General features: G+C 43.5%; 1 protein-coding gene across 1 annotated transcript in view; it reads right to left on the bottom strand.

Moving 5' to 3' along the window:
* Window positions 1-22817, bottom strand: part of LOC137791355 (copine-8) — a 68259-nt gene that overhangs the window by 28467 nt on the left and 16975 nt on the right. Inside the window, exons 2-6 of the mRNA XM_068586231.1 lie at window positions 20752-20792; window positions 18085-18131; window positions 16788-16891; window positions 11842-11881; window positions 7627-7703 (exon numbers count right to left, since the gene is read on the bottom strand). Of these exons, the coding sequence (XP_068442332.1) occupies window positions 7627-7703; window positions 11842-11881; window positions 16788-16891; window positions 18085-18131; window positions 20752-20792 (309 nt within the window). The remainder of the gene's footprint in view (window positions 1-7626; window positions 7704-11841; window positions 11882-16787; window positions 16892-18084; window positions 18132-20751; window positions 20793-22817) is intronic.

Raw genomic sequence — 22817 nt, 5'->3', positions numbered from 1 at the left:
GTCAGCTCTGAATGAACATCATGGCCAGTGACATCACTTGCAACACCTCCTCCACCCTAAAACACACAGACCTGATTTCACCGTCTCAAACTGTGAATGTTAGTCCGTTAAGGGTGGAGACAAAGGAAGACTTGTTTGCTTTCTGACGCTCATCCTCTCCCGTGTCACACACAAAAAACAGAAACCGGTAATCAAATTCATTGACATCACCATAGGAAGCTTTCACCTCATTAATAACACTCAGTGTTTATGAAATATTTCAGTGAGTTTCCAGAAGAAAACAGAGTAAAGTGTGATTGTTTGTTCTTCATGTATTTAGAAGACGTAGCTCAGGTCAGGTGATAATTATCTGTGGGCTGTATATATATTTCCACTTATTCATTTATAAATGACTAAGTTGATGTGTGATGAAACGTACATGATAAAGAAATGACTTGAAGTTGTTTGAGCGCTTGTTTTCCTGTGCAGCTTTGTTTCAATGCTTCATCACAAGATGTTACCACTCCCATCACGACCGTCCCAACATTTCCATGTGGGAGGAGGAGCGAGACAACATAATTTGACGTGACTGGAGACTTGAGAGGTCCTGCAATCCGGCGAGAGCGGCCCTATTGTCTGATGAGCTCCGCGCTGAGAGACCCACCTGGCATAAATCGACTCAGGCAGTCATTTAGACAGCCCAGGATTGGGGTTGAGGACCTCTGTGCGAATGTAATTCAAGCCTCCTTTTACTACAGCACAAGGAACTGGGGGGGCAAAGTGCTTTTCAAATGGCAGACTTATATTTCCCCTTTTTACTTGCCAAAGCAATACCCTTTTCTCAGAAATCGTGATGGGAAAAAAAGCTAAAATAGCACCTTGAGGAGAGAGGATTTTTTTTCCCTTTCTCTCATTTCCTTTTATTTCCAGACGGCACACGGAGGTCTGGCGTTGTATGCATTACGTGTTTAAAATGAGAACTATATTCAGAGGAAGACTGACTGACACTAAGTCTGAGTAGGTGAGAAAGAGCATCGTGTTCTCACTCTAAATACAGCCGCTCGGTCAGCGGCCCTTTGTGTCAAGCTATGGCGCCCGGCGTTCCCCTCCAGCATCCGTTTTGCACATGCAGGGCGGCCTCTCGCCGCCTGAGCAATTATGATGGGAGCAAAGGAAGAAGTCAGGACATTTATTGTGAGCTGGTTCTGCCGGCTGCCAGATTCCCCTCAGAAAACCTCTAATTTTACTGCAGCGGGGTACGCCGGCCTGCCCCCACTTAGTGCCGGGTCTCCCGTTCACCCGGCGGGCCTCCAGCTGACTGGCGTCGGCTCCCAGGAAGAGCCGCCGCCGCCTCCCGCCGGAGCTCGGCCTGCCGATGTGTGAATTGTGTTTTCGGATGTCGTGGGGAAGCCGAACCCACCGACAGGCACTCAGACTAAATAAATGGCAAAACTTTAAGCTGGGGATGTTTTAATGTGAGGAGGAGGAGCAAAAAACCCCTGGGTACAGAATTGAAACCGCCGGCATCTCATTGTTTTTGACGCAATTACAACTTTTTAGAAGCACAGTGAAGACGAGGAGAGTAAAACTCGGTCTCTTTTCTATTAGTTTTGCACCCTCTCACCTCAATCATGTCATCTCACAGCAACAATGTGCATGAGGAAAGAGTTAAACACGCACACACACACACACTCACGCACACACACACCCCCCAGAAAGCGCCCAGAATCCACGTCGCCATGACAACTCTGGCGATCAGGGGCCCCCGCTGCGGGATATCGAATGGGATTCCTCTGCTCGTTATTTCCTCAAATGCTTGCTCTCGCTCCCCTTCTTTTACAGGGAGGCGGTCATTATTCTGTCTGAGAGATCTGCCTTAAAATGACACGTAGGTGGCAACAGACATGATTGCATAGTGACTGGATGAATAATGTAGCTCACATACGCAGGCATCATGCGTGGAGACACAACATGTGTGACACGCGAGGAGGACCAGCTCAAAGCTCAAATCCATCCAAACAAATTACTTTCTAAACTGTGCATTGCAATTAGTTTGTGTGTGTGTGTGTGTGTGTGTGTGTGTGTGTAAACAGCCTCTGGGTAAATACATTTTCCCCGATTTGGATAAGAAAAACATACGACAACACATAAATAGTGTTTTAGCTATTTGCTGAACTCGAGCACCGGCGTATTGTACGCCGTAGTGCGCGCCAGAAAACTGTTTTTTTTCTCTGTGTGGCATTTAAAGTGAAGTTAATGAATTTAATGTGTGTTTTGAATTTAAAAAAAGCTTTTAAAAATGCTTAAAATCAGAAAAGTTGATATGAGTTCATACCCGCCATCAGGTAAATGCTTTCCCCATTTTAATTTATTCATGACACAGAAAAGCACTCCAAAGTTGAGAAGTGCTCAAGGAGTATCTCTGTCTCTGTGCATGTGTGTGCGTGCGTGCGTGTGTGCATGTGTGTGCGTGTGTGCGTCCGTGTGTGTGTGTGTGTGTGAGAGAGAGAGAGAGGAAACACTGTGAATCCTCTAATCAAGACGCATGGATTTGCAATCAGTGTCTGGCGAGAGACGGGTAATTAAGTCTGGGCCACTTCTGGGCTGCAGCCTCACACACACATGCATGCATAAACAGCATATGTGTGCACGTGTGAGCGTGCATACACACATATATATATATATACACACACACACACACACACACACACACACACACACACACACACGTCATTTTCATTATTCTTCTGATGAAGGGAGAATACCTGAATGAGATATCAATTATAATTATAAGAGCATGAGAATCCATCTATTCTCGGCTGTGCCCCGACACAATCACACTTTCTCCCCTAAAAGGAAACTCATAACCATAATTCTCTCACACAAAAGAAAGATTGACATCAAACCCATGTCACGCGGTACACCAGAGGCAGATCGAGAGTTTCTTTGTCCTTCCTTTACAAATACATACAATCAGGCTTGTATTCACAGCTATCAGCCTTTGTGTGTGTGCGCGCGTGTGTGTGTGTGTGTGTGTGTGAGAGTGTGTGTGTGTGTCTGAGTTCTTGGCTCACTTGTATCTAAAATCGTAGCCCACTTGGCTCTCCCATAGTTCACCAGGGCTTCTCCCTGACCCTGTGAACCACTGGGAGATCTAGTTTGTGGGAACAAAAAACAAGTGTGAGAGAGGGAGAACGATGGAGAGTTGGGAAGGAAAGAGAAAGAAAAAGAGTCCCACGAAATAGACACAAGCGTCAGTATTTCAAAGTGGAAATGTTGTCAGTAATAAAATGCTGACTAAAGCGTCTCAGGTGGTCTTCTCTGTATCAAGTGCTGTGATGCGAATCTAACCGAACAATGAGTCTGGGTAACACGTCACGCGCTGCTGAAGTTAAAAAAAGAGCCTTAAGGAGTTCAACACGCAGCACAAGCAGGCGGCGACCTGCCGGTCTGCAACGTGAAGCCAATGCAAGAGTGCTTTTCCTCTCATGGCCATCAGGGCCGACTCCTCTGGTGGCAAGAGGAGGTCTGATTGTATAGAAGTCTATGAGAAAAATACTCTACTTCTCACTTGATTTATTCCTACGTCGCTGAGTTTATGGTCTGCAATGAACATCCTGCTGAATCCACTTTAATACAGCACCATGTTCATTTAGTATATTAGGGTTTTGTTTAGACTTCTAGCACTACTTTTAAGTTTTCTCAGGTTGTGTAAGTTTGTTGTAACTGTTTTGGTGGTAACTGTCTGGTTTACTTTTGGTGAAGTTGAATCAGCTGAGCCTGTAGTGTAGCTTACATCAAGCTGTAAAGTTTAAATGAGCTTAACTACATGTCATGTAAATAAAACACCATCAGTCAACATTTCAAATCAAGAGGTCCACAAGTAAAAACGTGGAAATTATTTTGACCACGATGATTTTGGAGTTAAAAATCTGATATTGTGACAGCTCTACTTGTGGTAGAACAATGTATGGCAATAAAAGAAAAGACCTGCGTTAAAGCGGTTTATTTTCACCATGAAATATAATTTAAAAAAACACGAGATGAACGCAGCGATCCAAACAGACGGTCTGAGAACTGAAATAACATCAAGTAAAAATTCTGCTCCAGCCTTATGACTTGCGACACTGAAAACTTTACTTTCTGGATTATTGAGGATTGCACTGACTTCATTGCAGGAGGGCTGAGGTCGAATAAAAAGCAAAGAAAAGCTGCCAGACGTGTAGCGCGCGCTGGAGCCGGTCGGCCAGGAGCAGTGAGTTGCAGGAAACTACTCGTCACAGTTTTGCATCCTGTTGCTGGTTGCTCCCAGCCTCCTTCTCTCCCACACACACATGCACACGCACACACACACATTGACACACACACACACACACTCCTGAATGCCCACTGGAGTTTGATTGAACAATGTAATTAGCTGTAATTAGCACTCATTAAAATTGTTAAAGATCCCTCCTGTCGTGTCAGGCTGCAGGTGTGTGTCTGACAAAGTCCAACACACACATACAAAGGCACACACACGTACACATGCATCCATACAGACACAACCTCAGCAACACGACAATTGCAACAGCTGTGGCCTCTGTACCTTTGTTTTTAATAAATGTTGACAGGGTTTCTATTTTGGCACCAAATCACTCATGACGTCTTCAGAAACCGAGTCTACACATCTTCTATACGACCCTTGTGGAATATATCCATCCATCTACCGATTATCTGTGATGGTTGACTTTAAAGGTTGCGGGGCACTGTGTGGGAGGCGGGGCTAACCCTGCCCAGGTCGTCAGGCAACCACGGGCCATTGGGGAATATATTAATCTATTAAGTGCTTTTCAGTCAATCTCGATGTCTTTGAGCTGCATATATTCTGCAGTAATATGGTATAAGAAATGAAGCGTGAATGTCTTTGGACACAACCTTTCCTCCCAATAATTATAATAAGACATCGAGAATTTAACATTTTTGCAGTCATAAAAAAAGGACAGCTTAAACATATTTTAGGATTACATGTGCACAATAAAAGTTCCACTTTATTGCCGGGTTTAACAAAGACTGTCCGGTGTCATTATACAGTCTTTGCCATTAGTGTCACTATTACTGTGTACACCATCCGTGTGAGTGTGGATGATGAAGTCATGAAGTGAAGGCGGACAACATTGTTTTGCACTTTGAAGGCGCGCATGTAAAAAGCATGTGCACGTACGTGCACGCACACAAACATGGATATCTCTCTCTCTCTCTCTCTCTCTCTCTCTCTCTCTCTCTCTCTCTGGAAACCTACCTATGCAATCACCATGGCAATTGCTGCTCGAGTGGATGACAATGTACACGCACGCACACACTCACGCACACACACACAGGTTGTTGACAGTGTTCAGTAAGCCTGGCGGTTATCTCCCCCCCCCCCCCTCCCAGTCTCCTACAGATCTTAAGGCTCAAGAAGGCTTTGAATGAACAAGCAAATTGGATTAAAAAGATACAACTGAAAGGGAGACAAGTGGGCTTCACCATGAGAGAAGGAAAATATGTGAAACCCAGGAGGCTAAAAGTGCAGCATCATGGTTAAAAAAAAAGAAGATGAGGTCTCCTGATGAAGCTGATTTTGCTGCTGATCTAAACTATTTTAATATTCCATATCTGTAAATAATGTTGATATTCTAGTTGCACAGTGCAGGCTAATACCAACGTACATATATGTTCTGTTGGTACCTGTGCAGTTCGCCTCAGCGAGCGTTTTTAGGCCAGCACCCTGCGAGATGCCACTAAAATAGAGGCAAAGCATTTCTTTCAAACTGAAAGCGGCTCCCTGTCAGAGAGGATACTTGTCTAGCAGCGGCTGGCTGTTTGTTTGTGCTGCTTTGTGGATCACTTACTTTAAGACGCACAGGGGGGCATCTTTCACTGCTGGGGAGGCTGGAGCACGTTGGTTTAGAATAAAGGACTGGATACTGTTTAATTCAAAATGCTGCTCAAGTCTACCTCATCTTAGTGGCATACGTTTGCTTCTGACGAGAACCTTCAAAATCCTAAATGTCACAGTCTTGTTAGTTTGTAAGAAGAAGAAAAAGATTTATGTGTTGATGCGAGTGAGGTTTCAAACGACCTAATGCGTCTGTCACTTGTCTCAGCGGTGATTCTCAAACAACAGGCTCTCACGTAATGAGGGCAAAGACAAATTGCAGCTGAAGAGCAGCAATGATTTGTCCTTATTCCTGGTAATATCAATGTTTTAATCCCCGTGGCTGAAGAATAGACGGATAATGTGCGTGTTTGCAGGTCTCTCTGCATTGATCTTGATGTGTGATGCATGATACATTATTCAGAGTAAATTAGTCTGCTTTTAACAAACAAATGTAGAGGAGCAGCATCCCAAAACAGGATAAATTGTATATAGTAATCGCCTCTTCTGGTCCCAGATAAGGGAAGAAAAGCAAAAAATAATAATTGCAGAGTTATCCAACTTTCTGGTATCCATTCATCAGCTTATGGGAATCCAAACACAACTATTTTTGCTCAGCCATTTCTAAGGCAAAGCGCTTTGAGATTCAGAGCCTCTCGTTCTGATTCGGTCTAAGTCTGTTTTGCAGTGAAATTATTTCATTTTTCATTTACACTCTCCTAAAGGTATTCGATTTGAAAACTTTTCTGGGAGAAAAGAGAGCCTCGGCAGATATAAATATATGTATTTTAGGTGAACTGTACCTTTTAAGTGCAGACATAAAGATATCCAAAATAGTTTATTGTATTGCACTTGCATGAAAATGAATATATTTCATCTCTATAAACACAAAGACTGAGGGCTTATTTAAACTTTTATAGACTGCTCCGTCTTCATCCTTTTCATTAAGTTTAAGAAACTTCATGTACACAGAGAGCACTTTGTAAACTTTGTTGCCCTCTATCATAACTGTTATGATATAACTTGTTGTTGTTCTGGTTGTCAAAGTATAATCCGGCTAACGTTAAGAAATGCACAAACAAACCGATGCACATATTGTAATCTATATGTATATATATATGTTATGTTATAGGCTCGAGGTACGCGATGGACGTAATGAGCCGATGTGTTTGTATGTGCAAGAATACCCTCGAGTGTGTGGGAGTGTTTTTGTGTGTTTGTATATGTTCGTAAAAAAAAAAAAAAGAAGGTAGGTGTGCACTGTTCCTCGGTTTTGTATCCCCAGAAATAGATGCAATATCGATACTGCTTCAGTCTCACTAATTACCGAGCAGCAAATATTCTTCCATGATGCAGAAAATGTACAAACGGTTCAGAGAATGAATGCAAATCAAGTAGTGAATACTTACTAAACAATCTGTTTTGTGTTTAATTTATATATATATATATATATATATATATATATATATATATATATATATATATATATATATATATATATATATATATATATATATATATATATACACACACACACACATACACACACTAGTGTTAGGAAATATGCTTTCAAAATGAATCTTTGTCCAGGTTTAAAACCTGCTTCCACACAGTGAATACTTAAACACAGCAACTCCCAAAGTAAATGTCCCACTCTTTACTCATTCGCTGTGACCATCAATCGACATTTGTTGGAAAACTACTGAACTATCAGCACACTCCCAGCTGTGGGCACACCCACTACTCACCCAAGAGCTTTTTCCGAGCGACTGCCCATTGATCCAACCACCTCTCCGAGGGTAAATTGGGCCTGGCCCAGAAAGTCCTGTACAGTTAGAGGAAGAGAGAGAGGGAGAGTTTTAAACACACACAAAACATGTAATTCATGAAACATAAATTGACATCAAAAAGGCCCTTGTCCCTGCTCTGTAGGAAACCTCCATGTTCCCTAGTGATAGATAACACTGCACTAGATTGAGCCTTACTCCCAACAGCCCCGCTCTGCTCCCTTGACACTTCCCTGCTAGATTAAGTCGCCGTCACATAATGAAACTTCACAGCTGGTGCAGGCAGAAGTGGCAGTAAGATGGAGGAAAGAGTATTTTCACACAAACATTTGTGTGCATCAGCCCCGGAGACCGCTTCTGACTAAAATTGCATGCATAACAATGTGGAATTTATAAATGTTAGTCTGTCGGCATTAAACGATGGCAGCCTTCAAAATAAAAGCCAAGTAGGAAACACAACTTCTGCAACACCCAACGCATGGCAGGTCCCTCTCTCTAATTGAACAGAAGCTACTACAGAAACCTGCCATCTCGATCCCAGATCCACCAGAGGGCACGGAGCTGAGACCGTTCGTCTTATTGGACGCCACCGCCTCTAATATCTGACTGGAGCCGCTCCGAGCAGCGCTAAGATAATGGCTTCTCTTCGCTCTATTGATGAGCCTCTTTTGTTATTCTGGCTCGACATCCACCTCTCCATCCGCACAGCTTTGTGCCGACCTGTCTAGATCATTTAACCCATCAGTGTTGCGTAGACAGGGCCACATGACTTTAATTTGCCATACGCGGATTTGTGTCAGTCACTGGAGCTGAAATAACAAAAGAAAAAAAGATTTCTTTATGATATTTCCCACTGTCTGTGACGTAGAGGCTGAGCAGTAAAGTCACAAATCACCTAGCAACCGCGGCGGTTGCCAGCATGAGGTCCATCGGAGGATTGGCTGTGTGCAACTAATGGCTAAATATACAACAGCGTGGGCTAAGAAAAGACTTAAAAAGACAGAAGGATAGTTGTGTGGGTGCAGCTCCATTCAGTAATGTTCTGGAAAAATCAACAGTTTGATAAGACTGAGATCTGCGGCGGAGGAGGAGTCGGGTTAAAGATTGGATATTGATACCAGTTTTAATGAGAATATGTTGGGAGCGCAGTGCTCCTCATCCATGAGCTTACGCAGGAAAGGTTTTATGCCGAGATCTTCAGATCAATACTACGATATTGGAAAAATCCTCTGAGAAATGTAGCACTGTGTGTAAGTAGCCCCAACCCACCGGGCTCTGCACTATCAGGGGTAAAGTGGGGCCATTCATTTAGGCTGCAGGTCGTTGGCAAGCTAACTTGACATCAACGTTAGCTTAGCTGACGTCGAGCATTAGCTTCAGATTCATCAAACAGACCTAAAAGTGGTCCATGATCTCCTTACATAACTCTGGACCACAAGTCTCAGAATGACTTCAATAAATGATCTACGGACGTTTTAATGAATCAATGCAGTCATACATGTTATTAAGCTGTTGTTGAATAGATTTTGGTGAGGTTGTTTAGGAGGTAAGTGGTCTATTTAAAGGGTCTTGCTCATGTATTAAATCAGATTAAAATCAAACGTTTCCCGCGAAAGAAAAAAAAACCCCACATCTTCTTGACCTGGCAACCCAAACGTCAGCCTGTCTATCTGCATCCAGAGATACAAATGAGTGAGATCTCATGAACAGGGCCGTGTGTGTGTTTTTTCTCCCGACCTGTCCCTCTATATTCCACACTCGTTCTCACCCGGTTCCCAGGTGTTGTGTGCTGCAGCCTCCAGCTCCCACGTTCAAAACACCATCTAATGGATTGGCTCTCTCGCCCTCCCCCCTGAGACCTGCATCAACACTGGTACGCTGCCTCCGAGCCAACATGCCGATCTTTTCTTGTCTGAGATTATTGATCGCAAGAAAGTGAGGCAAAGGTAGGGGGGGAGGGAGGGCGGGAGATATGGGAAACGGAGAGATCAAGATAGGGAGAAAGTGAGAGAACAAGGGTATGGCAATGAAATAAAAGGAAAAAGGTGACAGACTGCCATGGCGAGAGGGAAAGATTAGAAACGGAGACGGGGGAAAGCACAAGAGGGATGGATCGTATCCAGAGAGACAACACAGCCACAAATGAAGAGAGACAAATCCTGGAGGGGAAACAGAGAGGGACTGACTCTGCTTTGGAGAGACTGCGAGTGTTTCTCACTGTGCTATTCAATTTATTGACACTTATTTCATACAGTTACTGACAAATGAATTCCAGCAGGGCCTTTGACGGCTTTCATACAGCTATTTCAAAACTACAACTAAAAAAAGACAACAAAAAACATCTGATCATGATGATTTAAAAGCTATAGATGCAATTAAAACGGATGTCACCCATCACACCAAGAGGGAACAAGGTGATAAAACCAGACCCATATTCCCTGAAATCAAAGCTAAAGAACTTTCTTTCCTTTCCCCTTTCCTTCATGCTGTATTTAAATGCCCCATTTCTGTGCCGTTTTAAATTAACTATCCCTACACAGCTCACGTTTTCAACCTTTTTGCTGGTTAGGAGCTCAGAGGCTTGAGGGTCGGCTGCTGAACAGCAACGGTTTTACTGCCTTCCAGATTCTCCTGAGATAGATTACCAATCTTCGGCATGATACAAGTCTTTGGCGCTGCCTTGAGGGTGAGAAATGGTATGCTTTATAAAAATAGCGAGCGGTAATGTATGGTTTGTGGTCCTGGGCTACTGTAGAAACATGGCGAGCGGCTCAATGGAGAGGACGGCTCTGTATGTCGATATCAACATACCTTAATTCTAAGGTAATAAAAACACAACAAGTCTTATTTATAGATGAACGAGCTAGTCAGATACATTACATTTAATATCTGTCTATATATCCTCTTTAATGCAACACACTGTCCCTTTAAGTCTAAAGTTGCGTTTGTTTATCCCCCTTGGACAGACAAACGTTAGCATTGTAGCATTATCATTGGCCCTAGGACACAAAACATGTCTCAGACTGCAGGGTTTAAATATTTGGACCTGAAACATGCTAAAATATAAATTCATCTTTAAAGCCAAAGTCATTCATTTCCAATCCACAGGCATGACACATACATGTTGTATGAACACAACGATTCTCTTGCGTGTGGTGGCAAGAGGAAGCTGAATTGAAAGAGGAAGCAAAGTCCGGACCATTGAAGCTATAAATATAAATGAGATAACAGTCAGAGATTATAAGCAGAAAAGACAGCTTGTATTGTCTTTTATTGCCTTCCATCATTTCTATTGATGCTGTGATTTATTTTTACTCGGCAAGGAGAGTGCAGGTCAGTGTTGACCGTTGCTACGGCAATCATCTGCCCAAACACGTCTCAGATTTGACTAAAAAGCCGGTTTCATGCGAACAGATGTGCACACAAGATTACAGGCGAATACGGACCGTCAGGATACACAAACAGTTTAGTGAATGGATAAAAGTTATCGACTGAAACAGTCGCTTCCCCTGTAGTGGCACGATAACAGTGAAACAGTGATAACTGTGAAAATACTCTGGTTTGATTTCTTGCGGGGAGTTAGATGAGAGGACTGAGAATGAAGTAGGACGCTACCAGCCGGCTAGGAGATAGGAAACAGCTGGCATGAAACCATCCACGCACTAATAAACTGCATCTCATTTGGGCCAGTGATCAAAAGTAAACTAAGTAAATGAAAAACCATGAACTGCTCTACATTCCAGAGGGAAAACCTTCAACAGTGCGACCTCTGATTGAACTACAATCCCCATGAAGCAGTAGGCAGGACACAGCCATGACTGATAAAGGTATTGCATTGTTGTTCCTAATTACCACTATGCTAATCACTGTTATCAATGTGAAAAGCCGGGTGGACGGGGGGAATCAGTGCTTATTTCATTTCTAAATGATCTGCCGGGGCCGTTCAGGGAATGTGCCATTACAGTAGATGATAAACACACTCATTGTAACGGCCAGATTGCTGCTATGTGGCTGAAATGAGGCTAATGGGAGGAAATAACAAGGACAGCAATCAGGCTCAAACAAACACTCACTCACACTAAATTAAAATCAGCAAAAGTGGGGGAGACCAACAAAATAAATGCAAAGGTACACGTCCCGATGTGTGGCCCCTGAAATTCGAGCTTTCGCACTCACGTGTTTTGACAGGTTGGCGCTCTTCGAGTCAACATCGTACCTGTGGAAAATGGAAAAGAGAGCGAGAGTGAGTGCATTAGAAGAGATGGAGGGTGACAGGAGCTCAGCTGGGAATGCGACATGGATTACAGACTGAGTAAATCAGTAATGGGGCCAAGCAGCTTGTCAGCGACGATCTCACCAGAGGCTCCGGGTATTTCACTTCCCGGCATCGCAGGCTCAAAGGCATCCTCCATTAAAGTGACACTAAATGCACTAATTGGCAGTGATACATACATGTGAGAGAGAAGCGGAGTGAAATAGTGTGCGAGTGAGTAAACAAGTGTCGGTTAGTGTTTCCATCTCTGCTTATTAGTGTGACTCTCGGTGGGCTATCGCATTATTTTTGCGACGTGTGTTTGAATATCATTCCTGCCTTTTATCCCTCCATTCCACCTGCAGGTGTCTCGCACATACAATGGATGCAATGATGCGTCCGGACATGGCCCCTCCAGTGCAGAGAACACACTCCAAAGAACGGGAAGCAATCAGACAAGCCGTTCACTCGGCGATTTGAGGTCACTTCACAGCTCAGGTCATTTTACTCGCCGCTGAAAAAGGATTGCACTTTGCCGGGTAATATTTAGGGTGAGAAATGAGCCGCAATTTAGTTGCTTTACAAGAATGTTCAGGGTATTGTACACAACCTGTTTGTGTGTGCTTGTACATCAATCTTCGTGTGGATCAATCCGAGTGTTAGACCTTCAGAGTGTGGACGTTTTTGGGATGAGAGGACATTTTGATCAGTCCTCACTTTTTTAAAGGCCTGTTTGAGGGTTTAGGTGAGAATTAGGTTGTATGTCCTCACAAATATAGAAGTACTGGGATGTGTGTGTGTCTGTGTGTGTGTGTCTGTGTGTGTGTCTGCTGTGCGTGGGGTATTTATAGGATTCTAAATGGCTCTATATCTGAAGCATGACTGAGTTTTCAAACAATCACATTATCGTCAGCCTCGGTGACTTTCTCAGCGTTCACAGCGTCTCCGCTGTCCAACTGCACAAACCATCCAGTCAGTCATCCACACTCTGGAGTAGAAATAATTCACTGTCAACAAATGTGTCCCCACTGACTCGGAGAGACAAACAGACAAATAAAACCCTTACTTTTTATGTAAACTTGTCAATCAAGACACCCTGTTTCACTGTAATTGTATAAAGCTGAAGGGTATTTTACTTTTAACAGAAAAAGAAATAGAAGAGCTTCACGTCACATTGTACTTATTTGCCGTATGTCTCTGCTCCTTGTGAGAAACAGCATGTAGTTAGTTTAGCAGATCACGGAGGTGCAGGGCTGTCAGAACAGCGGCAACAAGGGAATGGGTACCCACTTAGGTCATGCCACAAAAACACACTAACGAGTCCATATTGTGTATTCATCATGCATGCCAACATGTTTTTAACGTGGATGATGTCATTTCTTGCATGACATATTCATCATCACAGGTCATAGTTATAAATAACAGGTGTGATATTTAGAAGCTTTTTGATTGTTTGTATGTGCTTTATTCAACCGGTAATTGTCTATGTTGAACCAACATTGATGGACCACACCTGCCCTCACAGAGCTCGTTCACCTGTTGGTGTACGAGGTGTATACATTATGGGCGTGGCTTCTACTTTTCAAACATTTTTGATTTGACAAAGATCGAAGGAGGATTGAAACGCAGTCATTTATAAAAAAAAATGTGCATGGTAAGTGGCAGGCATTACCCTTTTTCTAGCATCTTTCGATGTTCACCGTCTGCTAACATTTGAGCACAGAACACGTAAGAGGCTGATATAAATGCCATTAGCATTACACAGAGTGTGTACGTTTTGACCTGCTGATGCTGCTGCAGATGAAAGGAAGGGAAGGACACTTTTACTACTCATCCTCTAGTCTAGAGAACATAAATAAAACAAAAATCACACATTTTCAAGGTAATGCAGCAAATAGTTGTTGAGATATTGCAATACGGATACATAATGCCAACGCCTCTGTGGTACTTGAGAGGAAGGCAGAGGATCACCAGAGCAGTAGAACAACTGTCTGTTACGCTGCGCTGAAATCCATACCGACTACAAATGGAGATACAGAGAGGTGTGTTACACACAGTCTCACAATTCACGCTCGGAGGACACACTGTAGTATTTCATAACATTTTCACACAGATCCCATCTTCCTGGCCCTGAGGGAGGAAGCGTTCTTTTCATCTGCCTTCATCTCAGACGGCGTTGCCCTCCGCGGGCCGGCAGCGCCAGCTATCTCCGGCTGTTAAGGCACGTTAGCAAGCTAGCGCCGCAAGCGCACACGTGCAGGGACACCAACACACTCGAGACGGACGGACACAAAGCCAGTGCGTCGTTTTGTTGCTCAGATGCTCACTTCCATTCAGAAAAACCACTCGAGAGACAGCGAGCGCGGAGACATTCATGCTACTTATTCAGCTCTCAAAAACAAACGGGAAGGCATTGAAAGTCACACAACGCGGATGCCCTGACATCTCCTGAGCATGACGAGGAAGGGTGTGCGTCGTGTGTGTGTGTGTGTGTGTGCGTGTCGTTACAGCACACGTACAAAGTGTGCGATTTGTGAACAAACACGCACGCACACACACTGCAGACAGAGAAGAGTTTCACGTAATTGCTCTGGATATTCTACCCAGGTGTCTTGTAGAATTTGTGAAATTTGACACGTACGATGAACAATAAAAAGATGTTATAATAAACACATTGAAGTGTTCACACCAAACAGCTCCTTATAGCAGCACCTGGAAGTGATTCAGAGATCAGCTCAAAACTTTTCATATTTTTATGAAAGTTGGATGTGTGCTGAGTCGTTAACACGGTGCAGTGCAAGTGGTGCAGGCGGGAGGAGAGATAATAGGTTGAAAGCTTTCCTCTCGCTGAAGGAAATCTGCCCGCTCCTCCATCCCGCACGGGTTTGCGAGAATGCGCACTCGAGACGCACGCACGGCTTCTGCGTCCACGCGGCCCAGTGACACTCGCTGGTGGTACGATGACGTGTTGTGACGGAGCGAGCGGCGGAGATACTGAAACACTCGTACGGGCATGGAAAAGCATTGATTCTCTGCGCCATACGAGACACCATCCCACGATCCCCTGACACTGGAAGCCCAGCCGCATGGCGTAAGAACCGAGCACATGTCGACGGAAAAAAACACTCGCTCTTCCTTTACAGAGTCTAACTTCCAGATCCTGGTTGGGCTGCCGACGTGGGACGTGGCTCCCTGGATCGTAGCTCATAACATAATTAGTCTCCGGCTAATAAAATAAAGCCACTGTAATCCTGCTCGGTAATTTAATGAGAAATACGATCCGAGAGCAAATTGAGAAAGAGGATCCCCTCACCTGTAAGAACTGTGTTGGCCTCATAACACGACTGTCTCCTACAGACAGCATCTTATGCCTTCGTGCATAGGAACGCCATTGAAGTGTGAGGAGCAGTCACACAGCTTGTGCATTTGTTAATCATGTTAAAATAGTCCATAACCATTAGTGCCTATGGAAATATTTGTCAGCATGAATAAACGCTTGAATAAATTACATTTAAATCATTTTATCATTTACTTTATAAATCATCTTATTCATCATCTATAAGTCCTTAATTTAGCAACGGGGAATCCATCATTTATAAAGTATGAAATGCATAATAGACAAGCTTTTTAATCAAGAATAAAACATGTATAACCGTGTTTATAATTTGCATATTAACGAGTTACTAATGAGTGTTCATGTTGGAACAATTCTTTATGAACGATGAATTTAGTGTTTACTCATGCTTAACTAATAGGTAGCGTGAAGTTATTATAAAGTGCTCCCGTATATTTGTCTGTGCTTCAGTGCTCACGAGTACAGAGATTCAACCTGACTGAGGTGTTCACTTTCACGGATACAAATGAGTATTTTTTATGCCTTAGCACAAACATACTCATACTTTGAAACCCAAGACAATTCAGTTTATTACTTTACTAATTTGGAGAACGTACTCAGCAGTCGGCATTCAAATTCCACAATCTGATGAATATCAGTAAGAGGTTGGACGGATACCAATACTGCCAACATAATGAGCGAAGCAAAGCATCTTAACAGATGAAGCTGTCTCAGTGATGTACTTCTGAGTAATGAGTCGCTCTGTGTGGTAAATTAACTTTTGAAAAAAACAAATCTTGGCTTGAATATGCAGTCGATTGTCTGAAAACAGTTGAATCGACATTAAAAGCACTAAATAATGGGTGTGTTAAATGATCCTTCCTTTTTCAGAACACTTTTATATCAAATAAAATCAAATAAGCCCTTATTCCTGTTACTGTTTTATAATCAGCCTTTATTAGGTGGCATCAATGAATACTAAGTGTCAGATGCATTGTGCAGTCTACTTAAGCAGCGTCTCTCGGTGAAATTAAGTTAATTAGACTTGAGTAGCTAACGCTGTTGCACGCCAACAACTATTCGTTAAAGAGAGAAAAATCAAAGATATATTTGTAGCACGAGATTAAATAATCATCAAATCATTTTCACATTTTGCAGGTGACATCTGGAGCCTCACTGAGTTTTAATGAAACCTATTTTAGGAACTAATAATATGAAAGATATGTTTTCTAGAAGCGGCTTTTAACACTGCGCAAAAACCACAGATCATCCCTGGAACCTTCGATGTCATTTGACCTTTACGATGCCCGATGCCAGAACAATAATTAAACTCAGCAAACATTAATACCACAATGACACACACGCAAAAGAAAAAGCAGCCAGACGTGTTGCGCACACTGGAGGAGTTTTGCATCCTGTTGCTGGTTGCTCCCAGCCTCCCTCTCTCCCACACACACACTCACACACACACACGCTCACACACACACACACACACACACACACACACACACACACACAGGTGTAGGCGTTACTTACAAGTCAAATCGCAGGTTCTGTCGCTCCTCAAAGAAGTAGTCCAAAATGAATTTCCGCACAAAGTCCGGGTTTAGCGTGTTGTCGATCACTTCTGTTCTCCCAAACTACACAAAGAAAGGAAGGTAAAGACAGATAAGAATGCCTTTTGGATGAATTGTCGGGTGAACCGTAGCTCCTTCAACAACACTACATCCCTATATCAGCGACACAAATCAACACAATCCACGTTGATATAAACCCGTTGTCTGGACGGTTTGATATTTCGGCTGCTCGCCGAACCGTAAAACTTCGATCTTGCAGCTTATACATGCACTTTGTGGAGTTGCGGAGACTCCTGTGAACAACGGATCCCCGGCAGCTTTTCTCCTCAGGTGGCACATCAGGGCAGAGGCTGGCTGCAGGAGATTATCAGCCGCTTCAGAGTAATGAATGCAGAGCAGATGCGGTATCAAGTCAATGGGGGTCAGCGCGTTCCCCGGTTTGGCATTTAACTTAGAATGTTAATAATAAATGCAGATACTCAGAACGATGAATAACTGGGAATGATTAAGGGGTGCAATATGCGCCCCCTCATTTAAATTCATGAGTATTCACTCATAAACAAGTTGTATGTACTGGTTGTGTCTACAAGCACAAAGTGGGCTTACTTTCTCATTGTGAATCTGAAATCATATCATAAGTAGTTCATGTTAATATTCATGTTTTTTTGTTTTTTTTTAGCAATAATTTAAAAAAACATTGATACAGACGTTTCTGGGGTTGGACGACAAAAATGCATCGTCACTGCAAAACTTTGTGTCTTTTTAATATTACAAATATTAATGTGACACATTTTAAAGACGCCTTCTCAGCTCGGTGTTTAGCCCTCGGTCAAATATACAATGTATGCTTCCCTGAGTCAGTCCAGTACGTTACACTCCTCAAGACCTACGACTTCAAATGTACAGGCAGTGTTGTTGACTTTATACATTTGGTGTCGTCACAGTGGCTCAATGGATGTTGAACTATTCAAACTAAAAAGTAAACATCTAACTGACTTTACTGACTGTGACGATTGCCTCGCCCAATCCAGGAGCCTGGGAACACTGGAGTGACCCCCAGGGGGTTAAGCGCAGCCTGGCGGAGCTGCTAGCTTAGCGTTAGCCTCTTGTTGTACCACAGCTAGCCAAGTAATGACTGCTCACGTGTAAAGACTGCAGAGAAGCAACATTGGAGTCTATTGTGTCTCCATTTGTACTGAAATGACGCATTTTGGATGAAGATCTGATGCCACATGCTGCGTCTCCACAGTTCTCACCTCTCTCCACTCCTTGTTGCCCATGCCTTGTGTGTAGAGAACACAAACTGTGAAGAACAGAGAACATTAAAGATCATTAACTGTGTATGATTAAAAAAAAAAGCAAAACGTTCTCAAGTATTCATGTAACCAACTATCTGACTGTGCAATAGGATTCCTCTTTATATATATATATATATATATATATATATATATATATATATATATATATATATATATATATATATATATATATATATATATATATATATGTATGACGGTGGCCAGGATAACTAAAGGGAAGGATAGAGTTACCTTTACTGTCATGAAACACCCAGTAAATAAATGAAAAAAACTCAAATGTCATGGTTATTTATTGCGTCCATTAGAGTATGACTAACAAGCCATAAATGCAAGAATTATCATAAAATATTGAAAGTACATCAAAAGCACCTCATAGTGTTATTCATGAAGCCCAAACATATTTCCCGTCTTCAGATGGTGGAAGGCATCATTACAGGACATTATGCAATTTCCCCCAAACGAGACAATTCACTAAAAGGCAAATTACTGAGCTCGCGCATCATACACTTCACTCCTGGAGGCCCTTTGATGTTCTGATCCGATAAGAGACAGAATGATGTATCAATGGGCACGCACGCACGCACGCACGCACGCACGCACGCACGCACGCACGCACGCACGCACGCACGCACAAGATCTTCCTTTGTATTTCAGGTCTCTGATGGAAACTATATTTTGGGGAACAGATAGATTCAAACCAATAACGGAAAAGAAAACTTCTTCATGGTTTTGTGGCTTATATCTCCAAGGGCTTTATGTCTCTAGCCCACTTGTTCCAAATGTCTTGGTTTTCTTATTGGATCACTGCTCTTTCCATTTAAAAGGTATTTCTTTTACCTGCCAGTGACAGATCCAAGGTATCTCTATATTCCCGGAGTCTCAGACGTTCTTTTTTTCTCCTCGTTCCTTCCCCTCCTTGCTCTTTACTCCTGTCAGGCTGGTTCATATAAGGAGACCAAAGTCACCGCGCTCAGCATAATAACGAATGCTACTCAGCGAAAGAGCCCGCCTCAATGTATGGCTAACGTCTGAGCTTCTTCCTCCTCATCCTCCTCCACATCATCCTCGTCATGTTAATCACTGTCATCCTCTTCATCGTGTTCATCACTGTCATCAACTTGAGTCTTTTTTTTTCCGGTACGACTGGAAATGTGCTGATGCACTAACTTCTGCAAAAGCTGTGTGTGTGTGTGTGTCTTTGTGTGTTGGTGGGTCATAGTAGCTCCAAAAGTCCTCATGACATCAGAATCTCAAATTAACACACACCTCAGTAAGATGAATATCATCTTTATAATAATGATGATGACACTGCCTCATTTCTTCGGCATGAATCTTCCCCTCGATCTCTTGACATTTACAAAGAACTCAACACACCACAAAACTCTCTCAGAGGAGTAGCCCTTATTCCGCAAAAAAAAAAAAAAAGCAACATGCTGAAAACAAAGTATTAGGTATTAAGCTGCTTGTGATGTTCTGTAGGAGCTATTTCATTAGTTCACTTACAGATAAAATGGAGTTTTTATATATAGGTTGAGTCTCGAGTGTGGGGGCGCTCTCATATAAGGTGCGATTGATTCGTACTGTGCTTCTCCTCCTCCCTCCCCCGTCACTCCGCTTCCATGAGTAATGTTGCTCTACACTCGAACACAAACAGATCACACACCCATACAATGAAGCTGACTGCTGCATCATTCCTGCTACTATTTTGGAGACAGTAACGTCAAGAACGACCCTTTCGCCCGCCGCCCGTCCTCATCACTGATTGGCCGTCCCCCGTGCAGCTCGGAGGTGGAGATTAACGTCATGACTAACTTGGCTGAACCCGTGGTTGCTCAGAGCAGCTTCCTTACATGCGGCGTGGACGATGAACACAGATGAGTTTGAGTTTAAAACAGATTTAAGGCTTTCCTTTTCTAGTGGATCCCGGGTACGGCCCGCGGTGTTCATACTCTTTGGGCTCTAGTTTACTCTGATTCCAAGCCGGCGTTCCCGATGTGAAAGGCGAAGTCTCAAGCCAACACCTCCGGCATGCAGCAGAGAGCTATTGATCTTCTCATCCGACTCTTAGAAAGCAAGTGAATAAGCTTACTTCCCGAAAGGTCAAAGTACTCCTTTAACTTACTGCCCTTCCACTAACAGCATTATTCTAATGATTTCATCTGCTGGGAGGGGAGAGGAGAGCGACCAACGATTCTGTGAATCTATAGAGAGAAGCTTCTTCGTTGGCCTCGTGCATTAGTCAGACTCGCCTCCAGCTGATCTCACGCATTTAGTGGAAAAAAAACAACACCTAACACACATAAGGAGTGACTCACAACTTCATATAGCAAAACAAAAGACCTTCTATCGCTTCTTTATTCATTTCTCAGTCCCTTACACTCCATTAGTTGCTCCTTTGACATTTGCGCTTCACTTTTTTCTGCCTTTATTCCCTTCCTTCTTGTCCCTCTTTTCAAACCTTACCTTCTTTTTCCTGAAATTTGGGCAAGGGTCAAAGAGCCAAGATCTTGTGCTGTCCCATCTAACGGCCATGTACTGATAGAAAAACACACACACACTTGTTCACCACGGGTGAGAAGACAAAAGGAAGGTGGTGGGTCTTACTTGGGTCCGATTTGGAGAAGGTGTCCCTGTCCAGCAGGTGTCTGTGGAGACAGAAACACAAAGGAGTCAGAAACACAGATTCCTTGTGTGAGAAGGGAATAAGAAAAAACAGGTTGTCCAAACATGGCAGTGAATGCATTTTAACACGCAGACTATTTATGTTCTCCGTTGGCCATGAGTCGGCACGATACCATCACGCTCTGTTTACAGTGATTCTGTGAAACTCTTATCCGAGGTGTGAGAATATACAAAAGAATATCTGAAATACTGGATGTACCACAGCGTTCGCCAGGATGAGCTTCTCTCTTAATTCCCACAGTGAGCAGAAAGGAGTTGTTTTGTCGGTTGAAGCCAACACGAGAAGACAAACTGAGCTCCATGTCCAGGCTCCACGTCCAGGTGTAGTCCGCCTCTTTATTTATGGGTATTCAGGTTTTTATGGCCCCTCATTTCATGCTTTAAAACACTACGTCTGAGATCGTACTCTCAGAGATTTATACTGTACTGCGTGGCCCTCTGTCATTGAGTTTCAGCAGAAAAAAACAAACATGAAAAATGTATATGTTCCCCAAAAAGAGGGAGGAAGGTTGAGGGAAAACTAAATGGCCAGATATGGAAGTGGCATAAAACCTTATCATTAATACAGATTTCTAGATAATGAGATGAATGATGGTGATGTGGATGGCACCTAATGGTCCGGAAAGGAGAGATTGGGATCACTAACTTGTCAATGAGGTTTAATCACTCGAGCGCGTTAAGGGCCTCGGTAAGAATTAAGATGCACTCTCCACTCCGCTCATCTATTTAAGGCGTTTCCTGGTTTGCGGAGGGGAAATGAAAATGTGGGTGATGCTTCCAGTCGACCTTTTAATCCAGGGGGATTGTGAAAGGCTGTCAGGCGAATCCCTGGAACCTGGAGAGCAGCCGCGCTGCAAGCTGGTTTTTAAGAGCAGCCTCTCCAGCTGTAGCCATCTTCTGTTCTCACTCTTTTCCTTGTGTGAACTCATCAACACCACCTACTGCGTGCGGCATTCTGCCATCCGCCCCGTCCCGCGTCAGGTCACCCACTCGTTACATCGGGTCACTCACATAAAATGCACCGTGTCAAGGTACTTTGATCGGTCGTCAAGAGGAGACTTTGAGGCGATTTCAAGCCGCTGCGGGTTGCATTTGGCTCAGGTTACATGTTCCAGGTCACGAAGACGTTTCCTGCCATCAAGAGATGCACGGCGAGTGCACTGAGGACTGAAAAGGACCGGGAGGTGTTTGCCTATTGTGTTTGTGGTTCCTCAGCAACGGGAAAACACTGACGGAGCGTAGATGTACTGAAACCCGGATGCCTGAAGTTACCGCTTTAGCCCAATGCCGAGTTCTCTTTGGTACTCAATGCTGAGTGATGAGACTGCTGACGACCGGGGGAGGGACTGTATCAACTTCATCTACAACTCCAGTTGTGTAATTTAGTCACCTGCACAAATGAGAGCATGTGTGCTTGCACGACACGAGATCTCCAAAGTTTGACAGCCAGCTGTGTTGTTGTCAAACAACACAAAGTGCGTTGTTTTTCCGAACACCACAGGTCAGAGTATATTAGTGAATGATTATTATATTCTGGGCAAACTCATGTGACTTTGCATTATCTTCGTCAAACATGACTTAATTGCTCCAACAGGTGGGTGATGCTGTTGCCTAGTAACAGTGGAATCAAGTGGAATTCAAAAGACTAGCGCGGCGCCGACTGCTCGGGCGCCGGCATCGCGGCTTTCTCGAAGACCGCTCATCCCGACAACCTCAACTTCTTCTTCGGGTCCTGAGCATCACACCCGGCAAGTGTGAAGTCGATGGCGTGAACGTCTGTCGGACATGCCCCGCGGGTCAGCGGTCCCCAACCACCGGGCCGCGGACCGGTACTGGTCTCTGGGTTCCTTCGTACCGGCCGCACAGAAAGAATGAACAGAACATTTGTTTGATTATCAAGGTCTGAAAGCTTTTTTATTTTGAATAATGGCCGGATACATCCACCTGTTCCTGTTGACACATCTCATCACATCTTCAGTCTCTCTTCC

The sequence above is a fragment of the Clinocottus analis genome, unplaced genomic scaffold (assembly GCF_023055335.1).
Source record: "Clinocottus analis isolate CAN_PGR_092001 unplaced genomic scaffold, fCliAna1.0.p SCAF_20, whole genome shotgun sequence".
Lineage (NCBI taxonomy): Eukaryota > Metazoa > Chordata > Actinopteri > Perciformes > Cottidae > Clinocottus > Clinocottus analis.
This window is presented reverse-complemented; position numbering and strand designations above follow the sequence as displayed.